Source organism: Harpegnathos saltator, unplaced genomic scaffold (assembly GCF_003227715.2).
Source record: "Harpegnathos saltator strain DR-91 unplaced genomic scaffold, Hsal_v8.6 scaffold83, whole genome shotgun sequence".
NCBI classification, from domain to species: Eukaryota; Metazoa; Arthropoda; class Insecta; order Hymenoptera; family Formicidae; genus Harpegnathos; species Harpegnathos saltator.
In genome coordinates this window covers 1190707-1207877 of record NW_020230682.1, presented here as the reverse complement: position 1 = coordinate 1207877, position 17171 = coordinate 1190707, and the positions used below count along the sequence as shown (strand labels likewise).

At 50.6% G+C, this 17171-nt stretch overlaps 3 protein-coding genes across 6 annotated transcripts in view; 2 read left to right on the top strand and 1 right to left on the bottom strand.

Moving 5' to 3' along the window:
• The window catches only part of LOC105184119 (uncharacterized), a 115829-nt gene extending 115026 nt beyond the window's left edge, over window positions 1-803 (bottom strand). The window contains exon 1 of the mRNA XM_011142674.3: window positions 6-803. The gene's annotated coding sequence lies outside the window, so the exon portion shown is untranslated. The remainder of the gene's footprint in view (window positions 1-5) is intronic.
• A 2583-nt stretch (window positions 804-3386) lies between these two features.
• Window positions 3387-5244, top strand: Dpit47 (DNA polymerase interacting tpr containing protein of 47kD). Of its 2 annotated transcripts, none has more exons than XM_025307037.1 (6): window positions 3387-3840; window positions 3958-4129; window positions 4212-4404; window positions 4565-4764; window positions 4853-5017; window positions 5089-5244. In XM_025307037.1, the coding sequence occupies exons 1-6, from the start codon at window positions 3576-3578 to the stop codon at window positions 5177-5179; spliced, it is 1086 nt and encodes a 361-aa protein (XP_025162822.1). In that variant the 5' UTR covers window positions 3387-3575; the 3' UTR covers window positions 5180-5244. The 2 variants fall into 2 exon arrangements, with proteins under 2 accessions (XP_025162822.1, XP_011140979.1); XM_011142677.3 differs by having other exon boundaries at window positions 4487-4764.
• A 5265-nt stretch (window positions 5245-10509) lies between these two features.
• On the top strand, window positions 10510-16289 carry LOC105184126 (uncharacterized). Of its 3 annotated transcripts, XM_011142682.3 has the most exons (6): window positions 10510-11070; window positions 11744-11917; window positions 12231-12500; window positions 14370-14558; window positions 14694-14829; window positions 15070-16289. In XM_011142682.3, exons 3-6 carry the CDS (start codon window positions 12278-12280, stop codon window positions 15206-15208), a joined length of 687 nt encoding a protein of 228 aa, XP_011140984.1. In that variant the 5' UTR covers window positions 10510-11070; window positions 11744-11917; window positions 12231-12277; the 3' UTR covers window positions 15209-16289. The 3 variants fall into 3 exon arrangements, with proteins under 3 accessions (XP_011140984.1, XP_011140985.1, XP_019697434.1); XM_011142683.3 differs by lacking the exon at window positions 11744-11917; XM_019841875.2 differs by lacking the exon at window positions 11744-11917 and having other exon boundaries at window positions 10873-11042.
• The last annotated feature ends 882 nt before the right edge of the window (window positions 16290-17171 follow it).

Below are 17171 nucleotides of genomic sequence, written 5' to 3'. Positions count from 1 at the left end.
CTCACCGATACTACAGCAAGTCCGAGTGTGCCGAGCGTTGGTGATGAAGGGTGGCGAAACGCGTGGCTGGGGGAGAGACGACGACGCCGCGCCTGATAAATCCAGCTCCGAGCAGCAGCAGCGACGACGACAACCACGAAGACGCACACTTGACAACGGACAAGGCGCACTTGGCGCTTGCACACTGCTACCGTTGGCACTGTGATCCGTACACGCACTCGCGACCACGAACGCGACAGGGTAGCACGACAGGGTCTCGCGGACGACGCGACCACAGCCGCCCGCGCGGTCAGCGACTACGGCGACCCACGACTCGACTCGAGATTTTTAACACTGCTAACTTCACAATACCGACGACTACGAGGACGCGCGGTTCCTCGTTCTCTCTTTTCGTTCGTTCGTTCGTTCGTTCGTTCTCGCAGCCGCGCGCGTCGATGCGGCTTCGCGCACAATGTTACGACGGCGACGACAGCCACGAAGCTCGCCCTCTTTCTGTCGCTCGCTCTCGCCCTCTCCTCTCTCGCTCTCTTGCTCTTTCTCTCGTCCGTATCACAAGTCGCGCACGACCTACGTCTGTTACACTCGCCGCCGCCGCGACGAAGGAGCGAGGAGTGTGTTTTGCCTTATATTTTTTTCGCCGTACCGTCCGCGGACAACGAGAACGACGACGACGCCAGCTCTTCGATCGCTCGATCCGCCGCGATGCCGTGTTTGCGACTGTTCTCGGGAGACTGGCGGCCGCAGCGCGATCGACCAATAGCTGCCCGGCTTTCACCGAGCGCCATCTTGCCCCTACCCGAACACAAAGAGGCTACCCGGCCGAGTGCTGACGGAAACGCACGAAGCCTCTCGCTCGGTCGCCACCGCGTTTCCACTCTCCCTGTTCTCCTACACCACCTATGTGCTATATTGCCGCGGCGCCGCACCACCACCCTAACCTACTACTAGCAGTAGCCAAGCGGGTAGATCGACGTGCGTTTTGCGGCTTCGTTTCTTCCTCGGTGTGCCCCAACTTTCGATACGGGCTTTTACGGGGGCGCGCGCTCGCCGAGCGACAATCCGACGGGATTATTCCCGCGAAGCGGGAAGCTACGCGGAGGCGCGAGCTCGCGTGCGATCGGCGATATTTCGGACGGACGACTCGACTCGCACAACGTGGTGTAATCGCGGCGGCGATTTGCAAAGCCGCTCGAAATTGCCGTAATGCGCGAAACTCTACACTCTCGGCTCGGTCGCCCGTGAGATGCTCACTTCCAGCGGCCGCTTATCTCGATCATCGCACACGCCCGCTCTCGCTCTCGGCAGCTCGGCACTCCCAGCGACGGACGGAATCGTCGCCGGCGAGTCGAGATTGCGAGGGGACACGAGACGATCGCGATTCTTACAGTGACTGCTGCGCGCGCGAGTACTTTCACGATGAGAGTAGTAATTTTTATCGAGGGTTGAGCACATTCATTCTGCTTACACACGAGGCAGAGATACATGACGATAAATAAACGCATGGGAAATGAGAAACAAACACTTAACATGTATGGTTTGACTAGGTTCATCTATATGTACGTACCTCAGCTTTAAGATCGAAACTTGCGTCAATCACGGCGACGACTCGCGTCAAACATGCCGTCGGCAGGCTGACGATGTAAACGCTATCGATTTGGATCCCGACCGTCACGTACCATAACCTCGATACTTTGCGCGACATTCCCGACAGCCTATTTCGCGCAATATTCGCTTGTGCCGGCTGACTGACAATCGACGTGTCGAGCTTACCTTCGGCACTCCCGGCGACAATTCGCGCCCGACACTCGTTCTTGGCGAGTCGAAGTCACGACAGATACGGGACGGCTTTTCGGATATGTCAATGCTATCATCCGTGCCGAAAAGCCCACCATGTCCCGAAACTGAAACGATTGCGATTCTCCGAGCACCGATGCGCATCGACACTTTTGTTACGTGAGATGTAATTTCGAGTAACTTTCTAGTGATTTTTTATCTCGAAAAGCGCACGAAACTTGTTCTCGTCGTCATCGACGATAATTCGCGTCATTATTCATTAACAGTTTGGGGATGTGAACGACATCGATTTGGATCGTCAATGCCGCGCATCATAACCTTCGATCTCGCGCGTAATATTTCCGATGGCTACCTCGCGAAATACTCATCATCGGAGCGCAAAGCTTACCTCTGGCGCTCCCCGGAGATGACAATTCGCACGCGGAATTTGCTCTTAACCAGTCAACATCGCAAAAGATACCGGATGGCTCCTCGAATATGTCTTTGCCGCTCCGCGATCCGTCTCGGAAAGGCCGCCATATTCTGGAACTGTGACGATTGCGATTCTCGAAGTACCGATGCGTATCGATATTTGCGAGATATACTTTCAGTAGCTTCCTATGTAATAATTTCGTCTCGAAAAGCGCACGAAACTTGTTTTCGTCGTCATCGGTGATGATTCGCGTCGAATTTCTCGATGACGAGTTCATTAATAAAATTGCATCGATTTGGATCGCCGGCATCGCGTATCATAACCTGTAATACCTTGCGCGACGCTTCCGACGGCTAATTTCGCGAAATACTCACTTTCGGCGGTTGATTTACGATCGAAGCGCAAAGCTTACCTCTGGTGCTCCCCGGAGACGACAAATCTTGCGTGACACTCGCTTTTAGCCAGACGACATCGCGAAAGATACGGGCTGGCTTTTCGGATACGTTATCGCCCCGCCATGACCCGTGCCGGAAAGGCCGCCATATTCCGGAACTGCGACGATTACGATTCTCGAGGCACGCCGATGGACGCCGACGCTTCTGTTACGCGAGGTATGTTCTCAAGAAATTTGTAACAATATTTCATCTCGGAAAATGGGCTAAACTTATTCTCGGCGATAATTCGCGTTAAAATGTTCGTTGACAGATCGAGATTGTAAACGACGTCGACTTAAATCGTCGGCACCGCGCATCATAATCTGTGCGACACCCCCGACACACCCCCCGCCTGTTTTGTGGAATCTGGTGGAATACTTACTCTCGGCAGCCGATTCACGATCGACGTGCGAAGCTTACCTTTGGTGCTCCTGGGTGATGACAATTCGCACGCAGAATATCCCCTTAGCGAGTCGACATCGCAGCAGATTGTGTCACGTGACAATCCGTTCCGCGGCTGATTTGTCTGCGGTATTCAAGTCGCGATTTACCAGGCACTTGTTCGTCGTAAGTACAATTGCGTCGAGTTTCTACAATAAATCAATGCAAGTAATAAAACATTCGTATACGTACTACGTAAGGTAGTGAACGTGAAATGCGCTTGAGATTCAAAAATTCTTCGGAAGCCCAAGTGACGCCATCTCGAGGTGAAGTAGCGCTCGGTCGATAAAAACAGAAGGGCTTATCGTTGTCAATTACATTCATGTGGTCCCCGAGACGAGTACGATAGTTTTTTGCGGTTATGTTCATTCCGTTGAACAATATTTGAAGCGCAAATCACGTATAATATTTTTGATCAATCTTTATTTTAACAACGGTCAGTTTTCGTGGGCTCGAGACGCAAAAGTATTCGTTTCGACGAATGGAAACGAGGAATGGAAACGCTCGATAAGAAGAAAACCTGGACGGACGAGGAGCGTTTAGCACTCGCCACCAAGTTGGATGCCGAATTGGACGAGTACATAGACAACCTGGAAAAAAAGAAATATACGGAAGGATGGTCGGAGGACAAATGGCAAGAAGAAATGGACAAGCATCCGTTCTTCATGAGTACCGCGCCGAAACCCGGTGAGGAGCTGTCCCCACTGATGGAAGGTTTGCAACAGCTCAAGTACGGAGAGGACGAAAATACTCCCGAAGGTACGTTGTCATCTGCGACATGCCTAAATTGTTCTCGCTTCTAATTGCTTTTGATATACACACACACACATGTGCAACTGCATGATATATCTGCTTTCTCATACTTGTGTCGTGTAGAATTAGCAAATAATTACAAAGAGGACGGCAACTTCAACTACAGGCACAAAAAGTATCGGATTGCGATTCTTAGTTATACAGAAGGAATCAAAACCAAGTGTAAAGATAAGGAATTGATGGCCCAGCTCTATAATAACAGAGCAGTTGCCCATTTCATGTTGAAAAATTATAGGTACAAAGTTTGATAATTGTGTGTATTAAATGATCGACATATTTAGTGGGCACTATTGTATAATTCAATAACAAAATTACAGGTCAAGTTTAAACGACTGTAAACTTGCTCTAAGTTTGAAACAAGAATACCCCAAAGCCTTACTTCGAGCTGCCACTTGCAGTTTTCATCTTAAAGATTATGATCAGTGTATTGAATTGTGCGACAAGCTTCTTGCTAAGGCAGCGACTGATAAAGACATTTTGAAATTACAAAACGATGCTGTGCTTGGAAAAGTAAGGACTATTGATAAATATATATGCACATGTAGACTTTGATTATAAAATATTACTCCTTGTACAATATTGATAACTATAGGCATGTTTGGAAAGAGATAAGAGAAAACAAACAAGGTTAGAGAAACAATTGAACAAAGCTGATGAGAAATTATTGAAGGCAGTTTTAGAAAGAGGTATCAACATTCAGACAAGTAACAATCTAAAGATAGAACTAAGCGATCTGGACCACAATGAGTCACACATACCGCAAAAAAGAGTAGAGTTGGACACAAATAACAGGCTGTTATGGCCAGTGTTAATTTTATATCCAGAGTCAATGCAAAGTGACTTTGTGCAAGGATTTCACGAAGACACATTGTATGTTTCCAACTTGCAAAATTCTCTCTTTTCCTCAGTCACATATATTACTTTATTGTTAGGATACATTTCCCTATTGTTTTTGCAGATTCCTAGAACAATTGACAGACATATTGAGTGTGCCCCCTGAATGGGACACGAAACATGAGTATAACGTCGAAAATATAAATGTATATTTTGAAGGCAAGAAGGAACTTTCTATCCATGTGATAAATGTTCAGCAGACATTAGGCAAAATATTGCAAGACGAACGGTGAGACAATATTTCCTTATCGATGAGAACGTGCAAGAATTGTCATTAAAATGTGAAAATTTGTTTTTCAGCTTCACAGTCCGTCACGGCATGCCAACGTTCCTCATACTCGTTAAATCCAGCAAGGCGGAGGAACGTTTTCTAAAGCAATACAATATTTAATTGTTCGTGCTTGCGTTGTACAGGCTGTATAGATTGCTACTGGCGAATAAATTTTATTGTATCAACGTCGCGCAAGGTTGCTATATTTTCTCGCAATAAGTGTGCTCGTTTTTCTTTATTTATCTCGTCTAAATCCCTCGACCTGCCGTTTCAGCACTCTGAACGCCCGCTCCTTTCTTCCTAAGCGAATCCTCCACCGTCGCCGTCGCGCGATCGTTTCGCAGGACGTGCGGCAGGATCGGTAAGCGACCAAGAGACATGGTCGCTCGGAAGGTGGTGCCACCTGCAAGCAGCACACCTGCACACGCCAGGTGAAGCATAAAGAGACGGAGCCGTGGCAGCGTGAAATTCAGTTCGACCGACACTGTGGGACACGCAGTGCGCGCGTCATCTCGGCGCGGTTGACTCCGGAAATTACGAGCTCGCGACGCCGTGTGCGGAATCGGATCGGTGTTGAAATTGTGCCGCGATCGGACGGGAGAAGAAGCCGACGAAGAGAATCAGACGAGAGAGGACCGCGTGCCGCCGCTCAAGGCCATTTACTCGCTAGTTTGCCGTTTACTTCGAGGGAGAGACGCGCACGCCGTTGGGCAGACGCAGCGGCGGAACAGGATGCAAACGATGCCGAAGCGATGCAGGCAAGATTCCACGCGCTATTCCCTCGCTCTTTGCGGAAACACATAGTCCTTTGTGTATCTCATTCTTCTGATACCTGGCCGGCTCGTCGTACTGTCTCGCTCGTGCGTTAATGTCGCTCGCACTCGCACCTGCGTCGTTTCATTGAATGTTAGAAGCTTGGTTACAAGACGATGCAAAGAGCAAACTCGTCAACCTCTTGTATTTTTCTAATCATCATGAATATTTTTATTCTCCGCTAAAGAAAGAGAGAGAGAGATTATATAAGATTACAGCCGCGCGTTTAAAGTGTATCTTGTCCCCCATAGCCCTGCCTCCCAAGCTAGAGCCGCTTGAAAAAAGATGATGCTGGGTTACTTTCAAACTTTCTCGGCTTTTTGCGCGGGCATCTCGCGGTGACCGATCCTTTGGAAAGTATGCGACTCTGGTATCTCGCGGGCTGGTATCGTCGCTCAAATTATTTCCAGGAAAATTCCCAGCTCACGCTTCGTGTCGACATCAAATCGCGATTGAGAGACGGAGAGAGAGAGAGAGAGAGAGGGAGAGAAAGATCGCTTGCTATTTAGCAGCGCGACAAAACCGTGCGATCAGCGAGGGATCTGGTCGCGCGTGTCGTTCTCTCTCTCTCTCTCTCTCTCTCTCTCTCTCTCTCTCTCTCTCTCGCGCCCTAATCTCCCTTTTTCACTTGGTAATGAAGCGCGAGGAATGTGCGTAACGATGATGGGCACCGACGCGGGATCCGCGTGTGTACACAATGGCATTTGACGCACGACAATGAAACTATGTCGAGCATTAAATTATTCATGAGAGCCGTGCAGCGTGCTGCATCGCCGGCGATCGGCGCGAAAACGCGTGCGTTGCGACCGAAGTTTTGCATTTGAATATGTGCGCGCGAATGTGCGAGTCGCGGTTCGCGAGTCGCGATCCCAGCCGGTCGGATCCGCTTTCTGGGTCAAAATAGATCCCTCCCCCGATTCCGGGGGGCCGCTGGAATCGATCTCTCGGAGATATCTCTCTTCCTCTCTCTGTCTCTCTCCTGCTGGAGCGCGCGTGCGACGACGACCGAAACTCGCTTGGGATCGCGCGTCGCCCAAGATCCGCGGGTGCGAAGGAATTAAGGAGGGGCACCGGAGGAGGAGAGACACCGCGCCGACGGTCGGCTGCGTGTCCTAGTTTCGCGCGCAGGACGCGCCGGGCCACGGTGCATCTCTCCGTCCGATGCCCCGAGGGCCGATACGTGTCGAGGGAGTTGCGTCACGCGAGGCACGCACCGTGCGGTCGGGGGAAAAATAAACGCCGACGACAGTCGAACCGGTTGCGATCGCGTCGTCCACGAGGATTTTCGAATTTTCGCTCCGGGACGATGTCGTCGTGGCGCGTTGTTGTACCGTACGATGAAGAAGCTGCGCGAAGAAGCAGACGACGACGCTAAAACGTAATTATCGTTGCAAAATGGAGTCCGTCTGTCGAAAGATATGTCGGTGACGACGGTGACATTCCCCGATGATTGGACGATTGACATTTTTTTTTCATTTTATTTTATTTTATTCGCTCTCTCGCTCGACATCCGCCTGGTCTTCATCGACCTCGGCGAGTTCTTTTTTTCGCGCGAAGCGGTCGGGATCGTGCAGATTCCGATCCTGGAACTCTCTCTTTGTCCGCTGTCTCCGTCTGCCCCCTCCCGCTCGGAGCGTTGGTCTCTGCTTCTCCTAGGCGACGATGTTTCACGCAGCGCGTATGTAGTCGCGTCGTGACACGGTCTAACGGCATTCGGCCGACCTCGTCAACCCGCTCTCGTCCCGCAGCCGCGCGTGCTCGCGTGTGCACACACGTGCATTCCCGCGCTGTCTTTCTTTCCTCTCGGCTGGAAATATTCGAGCAGCGATCAACGGGCATAAATAAAGGAACGGTAAAACCGTCAGGGAGAAAGAGAGAGAGAGAGAGAGAGAGAGAGAGAGAAAGATCGCCTCACCCGGTAATTGTCGGGCAGCAAAGTGACACGCGGAATTGCCGTTGCGTCGAGCGGTTCGATATCGCCGCGTTTTGCGCGATAACGCAACTCTCCGGAATTTCTCCCCCGCTCTCCTCTCGCCGCGCCGACACATCAGCCACGTCGCCGTTAACACACAGGCGAGTAATAGGAAAATACTTGGGCTGTGCATTTATAAGTCCGACTTTAATAATGCGCGGTGACGCGGGCGCGATGCATTACATCGTGACAATTGCTGCTCCAGTTCTGTCAGCAGGCCGGTATTATGCGCGAATCTCGGCGTAAATTCATTTTCCCGGCGCGACATCGATAAATAAACCAAAACGATAGAGGGACAGAGAGAAAGAGAGACTGATGCGTCTCTGAAATAAAAATTTCCGGTTGCGCGGCGGCTATTATTCGAAGAATTAAACGCGAGCCGTAGCAAACGCGCCGAGTTTCCGAGCGCGGTTTCAACATTTTCTCAAACGCAGCTCTCCGATGGGAGAATTTGCTTGCAGAAAATTGACAGAGATCAAGTCCTCTCATCGGATGTCCAAAAAGCACCGAAGAAAAGCGATTCGAATCCTCTTGAAAGCTGAGGTGTCGTCGCGCGACGCAAAAATGTTGAAGAGATTTATTTGTGTATTATTTATACGCGAGACCGCGTCCGACATGGTGTACGATGCAATTTTCCACCTCGCGATTTTTCAATCCTCGAGTTTCCGCGGTGAGAAGGACTCGACGGAGTGAATCTTTGATGTGCCTCTGCGCGCATAAGCGAGCGAGTCGGCGTGTTTCTCTCTCTCTCTCTCTCTCTCTCTCTCTCTCTCTCTCTCTCTCTCTCTCTCTCTCTCTCTCTCTCTCTCTCTCTCTCTCTCTCTCTCTCTCTCTCTCTCTTTCTCTCTCTCTCTGTCTGTCTGTCTGTCTGTCTGTCTGTCTGTCCGTCTTCGCAACGAGCAGTTGAGAAATGTCGGGTAACGAGAAACGAGTTATTATATCGCCTTTTAAATTTTACCGTACCGTTAGCGATTGTCCCGCTCGTTTATTACAGATCGTTAGCAATTCGTTTCATTTCGGTTTAACGTCGAGAGTTCACCTAGCTGTTTCTCGCGCAACCGGCGGCTCTGTCAGAGAGAGAGAGAGAGAGAGAGAGAGAGAGAGAGAGAGAGAGAGAGAGAGATGCCGCTTCGAGCACGAGAGGAAAATACGAAAATTATCCTCCTTCTCTCTTCCACCCCTCCTCTCTCTCTCTCTCTCTCTCTCTCTCTCTCTCTCTCTCTCTCTCTCTCTCTCTCTCTCTCTCTCTCTCTCTTTCTTTCGTTTTCCGCGTCCTCGACGAAATTTCCTTATTCCATTTCGTGCGATCTTAAACGGCAGACAGGCCAACGGATTTGTGTATTCTCGTTTTAGAAGGACGCGCTCCTTGCGCCGACACTGCCCCCGACTCCTCTTTCGATCTAAATTTAGGTCGATGCAAAATGAAATTCCCTGTCGTTTGTCAATTTTAATCTCGGAATTTTTGCACAAAGACGTTACTTTAGTGACGCTGAAACTTTGTTCTTGCTCGCTCCGCGATATGAAACTTTGAGGTCGAGAGGAGAGAGACAGAGAGAGAGAGAGAGAGGTGAAATTTTAAGAGGAAATTTTCCAAGTCAACTCGGAACAAGTCAAATTACATACCCGGCGCAATTAATCACCCGTATCAATCACTCTCTTCATCTCCTAACGTTACCAATTTCTCTTGCAGTTGACACACCGCGAAACCTCATGTGGTGAAGAAGCGCACGTTTTTAAGATATCAACGAGAAGCCACGACGTCAAGCGGTACTCGAGGAGGATTCTGAAGCGTCGGCGTTTCAGAATCCCGGGGAAGAATCACGCGCGGCAGCTCCGTTTGAGGTAGAAGAGCAGGCGAAATATAAACGATAGGAAAAAGGAAACACAAGGACGTCGAGTCGTCGCCGCGGTAATTTAAGCGGGTGAACGACGCGCGCGTGAAAGGAAAGCGTCATTGAGAGAAAATCTCGACGGGTGACAATTAAAGAAGAAAGAATCCTTCTCTCATCTTGCGCGAGCCGCGAGCTCGCCGCCGCCCATTGAAATACACGTAATAAAAGATCCCGGTGGTTTCCAACGCCTGAACGGTATTCCGCAATCCACCACCTGTGGCTTCTCCGATAGTCCCTCTGATAAGAGAGGGAGGGAGGAAAAGAGAGCACCGCGTTGTCGCAGGGCTCGCGACTTTCAGCTCGAGATTAACGCTAAGCCCTCCTCTTTAAAGAGTGTTCTCTCTCTCTTTCTCTCTCTCTCTCTCTTTCTCTCTATTAAAAAGGTAAAATATACACCGGCGCTGGCGAAGACGATGTCGCCGGCGCTCTCGTGTGTTTGACGGACGATCGATCCCCGCGAGGCGGCCGCAAGAGGAGATGCCGAGTCGCTTCCGCGATTTTTGAGTGGCAGCGGTCCAGAGAGTGACTCCAAGTGCCTGAAGAGAACGAGTCATCGGTGGAGAGTGAGAGAGGGAGGACGATCACTCTGATAAATGAAAGTCGAGAGCGAGTTTCTTGGCGACAACACGACCGACGACCACGCTCGTTTTTATTCAAGGCTCAGCTGCCGGAAGTGATCTCGGATGATCGCGCCGGCGAGAGGAAGAACAAGAGGTCGTTCCCGTGGACGAGTGGACAAGACCCGGAGAAAGTGACGGCGAGAGTCGCCTGACGAATCGGACGGGGGATTGTAGAAAAGAGAAAAAAAAAGAAAGAAGCAGAGACAAACAGAGCGGCGTTCCTACGGTCTTCTACCCTGCCTTCGAGCCCCTTCTCGTCGAGAACCGTGGAAGGTCACTCGCAAAAAACGGCGAACCACTACGGGGTGCATTACGCGAGCTCGTACGGCTGCAGCAACGGCGCACCGAGCGTGTACACCACCGGCACCGGCTGCACCGCCAACGGCTGCAGCTTCAACCTGCAGCAGCAGCCGTCGTATCATCATCACCATTACCAACAGCAGCAGCAGCAGCAGCAGCAGCTCCACGAGGACTACCGGCCGATTTACTTTTACGTGGCGCAGCCCTACACGATCCCGTACACCTTCGCCAAGCGACCAAAGCCGGCCGCGTCGTCGTTGCTGAGGACCGTTGCCAAGCCGCCGGCAGCGCGCGGCAATTGCCGCGTCAAGTTCTCCCGCAGGCTCGGCAACGCCGACTTCTCGCAGAAGGTCAAGCAAGGCGAATTCTCCAGGAGCCTGAACCAGGTGCACTTTGCGGAGAGCCACGGTCAAGGTTGTTGTCATTATCGTCATTAAAGTCCTCTCGTATCGTTCGCTCACCTCGCGCCGGGGAGGGAAGGAGAGACCGAGGAGAGCCCACGAGTGTCGACGCGCTTCGCTCTCGTGGCGCTTTCACGCCACCGCGGATTGGACTCTAGCAGACCGGATAATTGCTCGCGAAAGCGGCGTTTCTGTGTGGCATAATTTAAATGGCGACTGTCGTCAAGTAAATTATGCCGATGCCCACACGAGCGGCGCGTCTCGTTCTCTTTCTCTCCGCCCGGCGCGTGTCGCACGGGCTGCGTCGTTGTCTCCGCTCGGTTGAACGAGTGGAGAAAACACAAGCAGGGAGAAAGGAAGCGAACCGACGAACGAACGAACGAACAGTGCCGCGCGGGCATAATGACGCGAGACTCCGCGAGAGAATCTGTCCCTCTCCTCGGGAGATTTCTGCTGGAAAACTTTCCGCCGCCACGTCTCATCTACCTCGCCCGGCACGATCCCTCTCTCCCTCGAATCTGTGCGCTTCATCTCTGCCTGTGTTCTGTAAACACAACTTACGATTACACTCATCTCTTTCTTTCTGCATTTCGCTCTCTGACCATTATCAGTCGCTTCGTATAGTGTTTCTCTTGATGTATAGTACCTTTCTACCTACCTTACATGTATTTTATATCATTTTGTAGACTTGAAGAGACTGCATCCATCTGTCTGTTTCTTCGATGCTTTCCCGTTCGGACGGGATCCTCGCCCGTCTCGAAGCGCGCCGACGTTACGAATTTGTACTGTTATTCCGCCGGCGGAGCGGACGCTGTGCCCTCTCCTCCGCCGCGGAGGCTTCCACACCGGACGGTTCCCGTGTATGTACGGCGTAACGCGCGGATGATGTTAATAGGATGCAGCGAGGCGAGGCATTATTCCACGCGAGATCGCGCAGACGTTTGCTTTCTGCGCTACGTGCGCGAGATGGAGGACGTAGCATCTTCTTTTTGCCCCGGCGCGGCCGCGGAAAATACGCGTTTCACGAGCGGGCTTGGCTTCTTCTATCTCTTCTTTCCCCTCCTGCCTCCCTCTTTCTTCCGCAGGGGATTTCCTCGCGAAACGACGAGATCTCCTCGCTGAGAAACTGCGGGGATCACGCACCTCCCTCTTACACGTTCCCTCGCTTTGCAGCGCTCGCGAGCTTCCCGAAGACTGGACCGTTGTCGCGCGACCCGAGGATGACGTCCATGTTCCGCAGGGGCACGATCTTCGCGACGTTCTTCCTGTCACTGCTGGGCGGCGGCCTCGTGTGCGCCGCCCTGGTGACGCAGCACTGGGTGGAGGCGCGACCGTGGAGGACGCCGAATCCTCAAGAGAGCGCCGGCAGGATTCACTTTGGCCTGCTGCAGGGCAAGAAGGAATTGAACGTCGCTTACGGATGGAGGACGTATCACGTGTCCGGTATGCCGGACTGCCTTTCCGCCTTTCTCGTTCGCTCGCTCTCGCGCCACGTTGACTGCATTTTGCGAGCGAGTGAAAAACGCTCAGCATATCGCAACCTTGACCGGTATGCAGGCCGATTAACATATAGCCCAGCACGGAAAATCGATAGGCAGGATATTACCGTTAGCCAAAGATGATCGGCATGCCGTCGCGATTATCAGCGCGATACGAAGGACACGTTCCGCTGTCTCGCCGTTGCATCTCGCCGCTCGGTGAGAGCGCGGCTCTGCGAAGATCGCGAATGCCTCGTCGAGGAGCTGAATACGACAAATCTCCGGCGCAACAATGCATAATAATCGCGGCGAAGAGCGAGCGAGCGAGCGACTTTGCGTGGGTTATTACACGCTCGTCGTTTCCGGAGGCGAACAACAGAATCGCCGGCACGCGCTGTGAGAAGCGTTTCTCTTTCGTTCAGCCGGCTAATAGCTTTGAAGGGTAAACGTCGCTCCACGACCCCGCGCTTCGGGAACGCGCTTCGGGAACGCGCTTCGGGAACGCACGCACAACCGTTCAGGATGTTCGCTCGTGCCGGCCTATGCCTCGGCGGTGCTTCGTCTAGGCAGCGAGTATGCACGCGTTCGAATTTCTCGTCGAAATCTCGCGCGCGTGATAAAAAAGGCAGCAGAGAAGGGGAAGCAGTGTAAAGTTACGAGAGACGTACGCGAGTAACAATAGACGCAGAAACTAGTTTCCGCGCGCGCAAAAATCAACGACCAAGCCTCGTGGTCTACTTTCACGCGCGCGCTCGGCCATCAGCGTTGCCGATACTGACCGTGGCCGGAGTATCGGATCGTGCTGGGCGATCGATCCGACGCGCGAGGAAGCGCCTGCGGATGGATTTGCGAAAGAGAGGAGAGCGAAGGAGGAGGGAAAAACAATCCCGGCGGGGTTTTCCGGAACTTTAGTTGGCCGCGCTAATTCTCGCTCGTTCGTTTCGCGAGTTTGGATTTTCCTCGGGAGCGGCTTTCGTGAGCGAGCGCAAGTGATGAATGCGCCATATCGGATTTGAGGAGGAGGAGGATTCGATAGGAACGCGGAGATACGTTTTCGAGTAGCTCGAGTACTTTGCGAGGCGGCCGATACCACGCAGCGGCGGAACTTGGCCGCCGCCTCCGGCGAGTGCAATGATCCGTTATTCGTGCCGGCGTAAGTTGAAATGTCTCGCGAAAACTTCGTCGTACCGTAGAAGCATATAATGCGCGAAATATTCTCACTTATACACCCGGTCCCCCCCTCCCGTCTTTCTCTTTTTACTCTCTTTCTCCACTCTTCGAAGCGCACGTCACGCTCGAGCATAAAATGCAATAGCGGCGGCTTTTAGTTTCAGCGGCGCGCAATACATCCGCATCAGCGAGAGACGTCCGAAGGCACCGAACGCTGCGCGCATATTTTTCCGAGGCGCAAAGTTCGCGGAATTTCGAGTATAATATTCTCCGAGACCGGAGACGCGTTAATCGCTCGAGAGAGAGAGAGAGAGAGAGAGAGAGAGAGAGAGAGAGAGTGGGAGGGAGAGAGAGAGAGAGAGAGAGTGAGAGGGTCGGCATCGCTTCAATTGCATGAAACAATAATACGCGCGTCAACACTTTGGCTGCCCGGCTCGAATTCATTAAATGTGCCTAGTCATGAAAACCGAGAAAAATGCCGTCCCCTACCTGAGGAGCTAAATATGCTTTCTTATGTTTGCTTCACACGGCGGTGAATTATTTATACCAAGTTATATCGTCGATGATGCACTTGACAGCCAACGTGTCGAGAAAGCATGTTTACGCTTCATCGTACAATCCATGTCAGCCAATGTTAAAATGCCTCGTTAATAATGTTCCTCAGTGCCTCAGATGATCCGCCAGGACCCGTCAGTGATGTCCTGGTCCCTTTGGATCGGCACTCTGACGACGACGTCGGCCGCCTTGGTAGCGGCTGCGCTCGCCGCGCTCTTGGCAGTTCTCAACACGGCCACCTCACCGAGATCGAAGATCCTGTCCATCCCTAGTGTCTACTTTATAAATATGTTAACACGTGAGTCTTTCTCTCTCTCTCCCTCTCTTTCTCTCTCTCTCTCTCTTTCTCCTTGTCTCTCGCCTTTTCGCAGGCAGCCGTACCTTGGTCACGCACGACACGCGACGTGAGTTCCCAATTACAATCTGTTTCCAGTATTAATGTGCTTGGCCAGCACTTGCACCTGGTTAGCGCAATATTACACAAGACTGTACGTCAATGTGCTTCCGAAGGAGGACATCGACAACATGTGGACCAGCGAAGGCTCCGCTGAGCTCGGCTATTCATTCTGGTAAGTCGCTCTTCTCACCGAGAGTGCAGAAGGAGAGCTTCCGTTTCCAATCAAAGCTTCTCCCTCATCTCGACGACCTGAAATATCACGGTAAATGTAAATATAGACTACTTGATATTTCCATATCTTCCACTGATATTTTCGCGTTACCTGTCGAGCTAGTCGAATAGTCAGTATCAGGAAACCTGATTTGAAACAGGTTCTCTGCTCGAATAAAGTACGCTTTATCGTTTCATTCAGGCTCGTCGTCAGCGCTGGCATCGTGCACCTTATCAGCATAGCGTTAGTCGGCTGGGGGTCGGGCAGAGAGAAAGACGATCGTCTGGAGCCGATCCCCGCGCTCGAAGAGAAGACAGCTGCAGCGATAATGTTGTACTGAACGTTGCGGCGCGACGAGGTCAACGAAACAGGCACTCTCGTGGATGACGTCCAGGTCTGCATCTCAGATCGTCGACGGACGGAGAGACTAGACGACCGAATCGCGCAGTTCCTACAGAACGTTTCGCGCACGAAAATTGGCCGGATTGTGTATGGAAAAGGATGCTTTATTGTAACTTAATCTATGTATTGTTACGTCTTATCGATAAGGTCGCAATCTAGACAATAATTGGACTTAGATCCAACAGCCTGAGTCGCCTTGAGATTTCTGTCGTTGGTATACGCTCGTATACAGACGTATAAGCGACGCTATCAAATGCGAGACGGCGCCGCGTGCGTTACTTCAGCCCTTCGGAGCTTACCCCGAGGTATTGAAATACTCGAAAACAACCCCTCTTAGATTTAGCGCTCCATTTCCCGTTCGTCTCTTCCTCTTTTGCTTTTTTACAAAGGCGATTACCTTGACTAGACTGGGCTCGATTTGAAACGATAATATACGTTGCATAGTTTAAGTAGTTGTAAAGAAGGATGTATCTCCGCGACGAGTAAGCGTGATGTGCACCTTTCCCTCGAGGCATCGATTTATCTCTCGCGCGATTATTTTTCTCTCGATATCACTCCTCCTCCTCCTCTATAACATACGCTTAATTTGCACGTTGCGAAAACGGTAATTCGCAGTTGGATTGAAATTCCGCCGCGCGTGAAACGCGCGATATGAAAAAATGTAAATACAATAGCAAGTTTGCCCTCCGACGGTATATTTATTTATGATGTCGCGAGTGTACGATAATAAAACAGCGAGCGAAATTATGTTTATACACAGTGTAATCCTGTTTCGCTGTTTTATCATTAATATATGTATACGTTTCGTGTACATTCTCTCCGTTACAAAAGCTTCGTCGTTATTGTATACCTTGCAAAATGGCTCGTGTGTATTGTACATGGCGGTAATCGTTAGTAGTTTGTGTGTGCGGCAGGAAGGAATAGTACGCATCTTCCTCTCGAGGGAAGATGTATCATGATGAGAAAACGTGGGATAATATAAAAAAAAAAAAGGAAAACGGAAATTGCACCAGCGGGATCCACTTTAATCACGTCGATCGATTGTCGACGTTCGCAACGACATGTCGTCCATCGCATGACAGAGAAAATGGTCGAGATATATTTTTCTATTTCTGAGTCAACGGTACACGTCTAGATATTGCTATCAGATTTTTTATATACCGAGAGGGTGAGATATATCTTTTTTGTTTACCCTGACGATATAAAAGTGCCTGTACGCGCCCCGTTGTTTTACGGCTTTATTCTTTCTTCCGAACAGGAAAAGTGTCACGTCGGGGGAGAGCGCAGAACGCTCGTCGGAAATTGTAAATCGAGCACAGAGATAATTGCTGTCGAGATCGATCCGCATAATACGAGAGCGTGCGAGAGAAACGGAGAATGCAACTTAAGTACTAAACGTAACGTACTCGCTAGAGTCGGTCGAACTGATTTCTTATATATTCACCTATGGTTTATATTTTTAACGTAATTCTGTCGCATTGATTGTGTGCATAATTTATTAATTATTACAGTAAAAAGTAAGCTTTCGGAATAGCTTTTAGAAATTTACTCCTTCGTCTCGTCATTCCGTGAACATCTCTCCGTTTCAATGAAATTTCATTCGGAAAATTGTTTTTCTCTGACGTCACCGGTTAAGATTTCTTTCGTCGCAACGATGACGGAATTTTAATTATGCGTATACATAATGACTGAGACGCTCGATAATGTGTACAGTCGAGAGCGGATTTTTTTATTATATCGGTCGATTCGTTTTGAGACCGACATGTCTTATTCACTATACAAAAAATGATAAACGCGTGTATAATTCGAGATAACGCAGTTTACTACGCTAAGGAACATACTACAATAAGGAATATCCGTAAAGTATTTGTCTCCGATTTTTACGAGACTTGGCGAATTTG

Bases quoted from the DNA above. Each gene is read 5' to 3' on its own strand.
- LOC105184126 (XM_011142683.3), top strand. From the start codon at position 12,278: ATGACGTCCATGTTCCGCAGGGGCACGATCTTCGCGACGTTCTTCCTG. The intron at 12,501-14,369 runs GTATGCCGGACT...AATGTTCCTCAG, and splicing joins GAGGACGTATCACGTGTCCG to TGCCTCAGATGATCCGCCAG. The intron at 14,830-15,069 runs GTAAGTCGCTCT...CGTTTCATTCAG, and splicing joins GAGCTCGGCTATTCATTCTG to GCTCGTCGTCAGCGCTGGCA.
- Dpit47 (XM_011142677.3), top strand. From the start codon at position 3,576: ATGGAAACGCTCGATAAGAAGAAAACCTGGACGGACGAGGAGCGTTTA. The intron at 4,130-4,211 runs GTACAAAGTTTG...ACAAAATTACAG, and splicing joins TTCATGTTGAAAAATTATAG to GTCAAGTTTAAACGACTGTA. The intron at 4,405-4,486 runs GTAAGGACTATT...TGATAACTATAG, and splicing joins ACGATGCTGTGCTTGGAAAA to GCATGTTTGGAAAGAGATAA.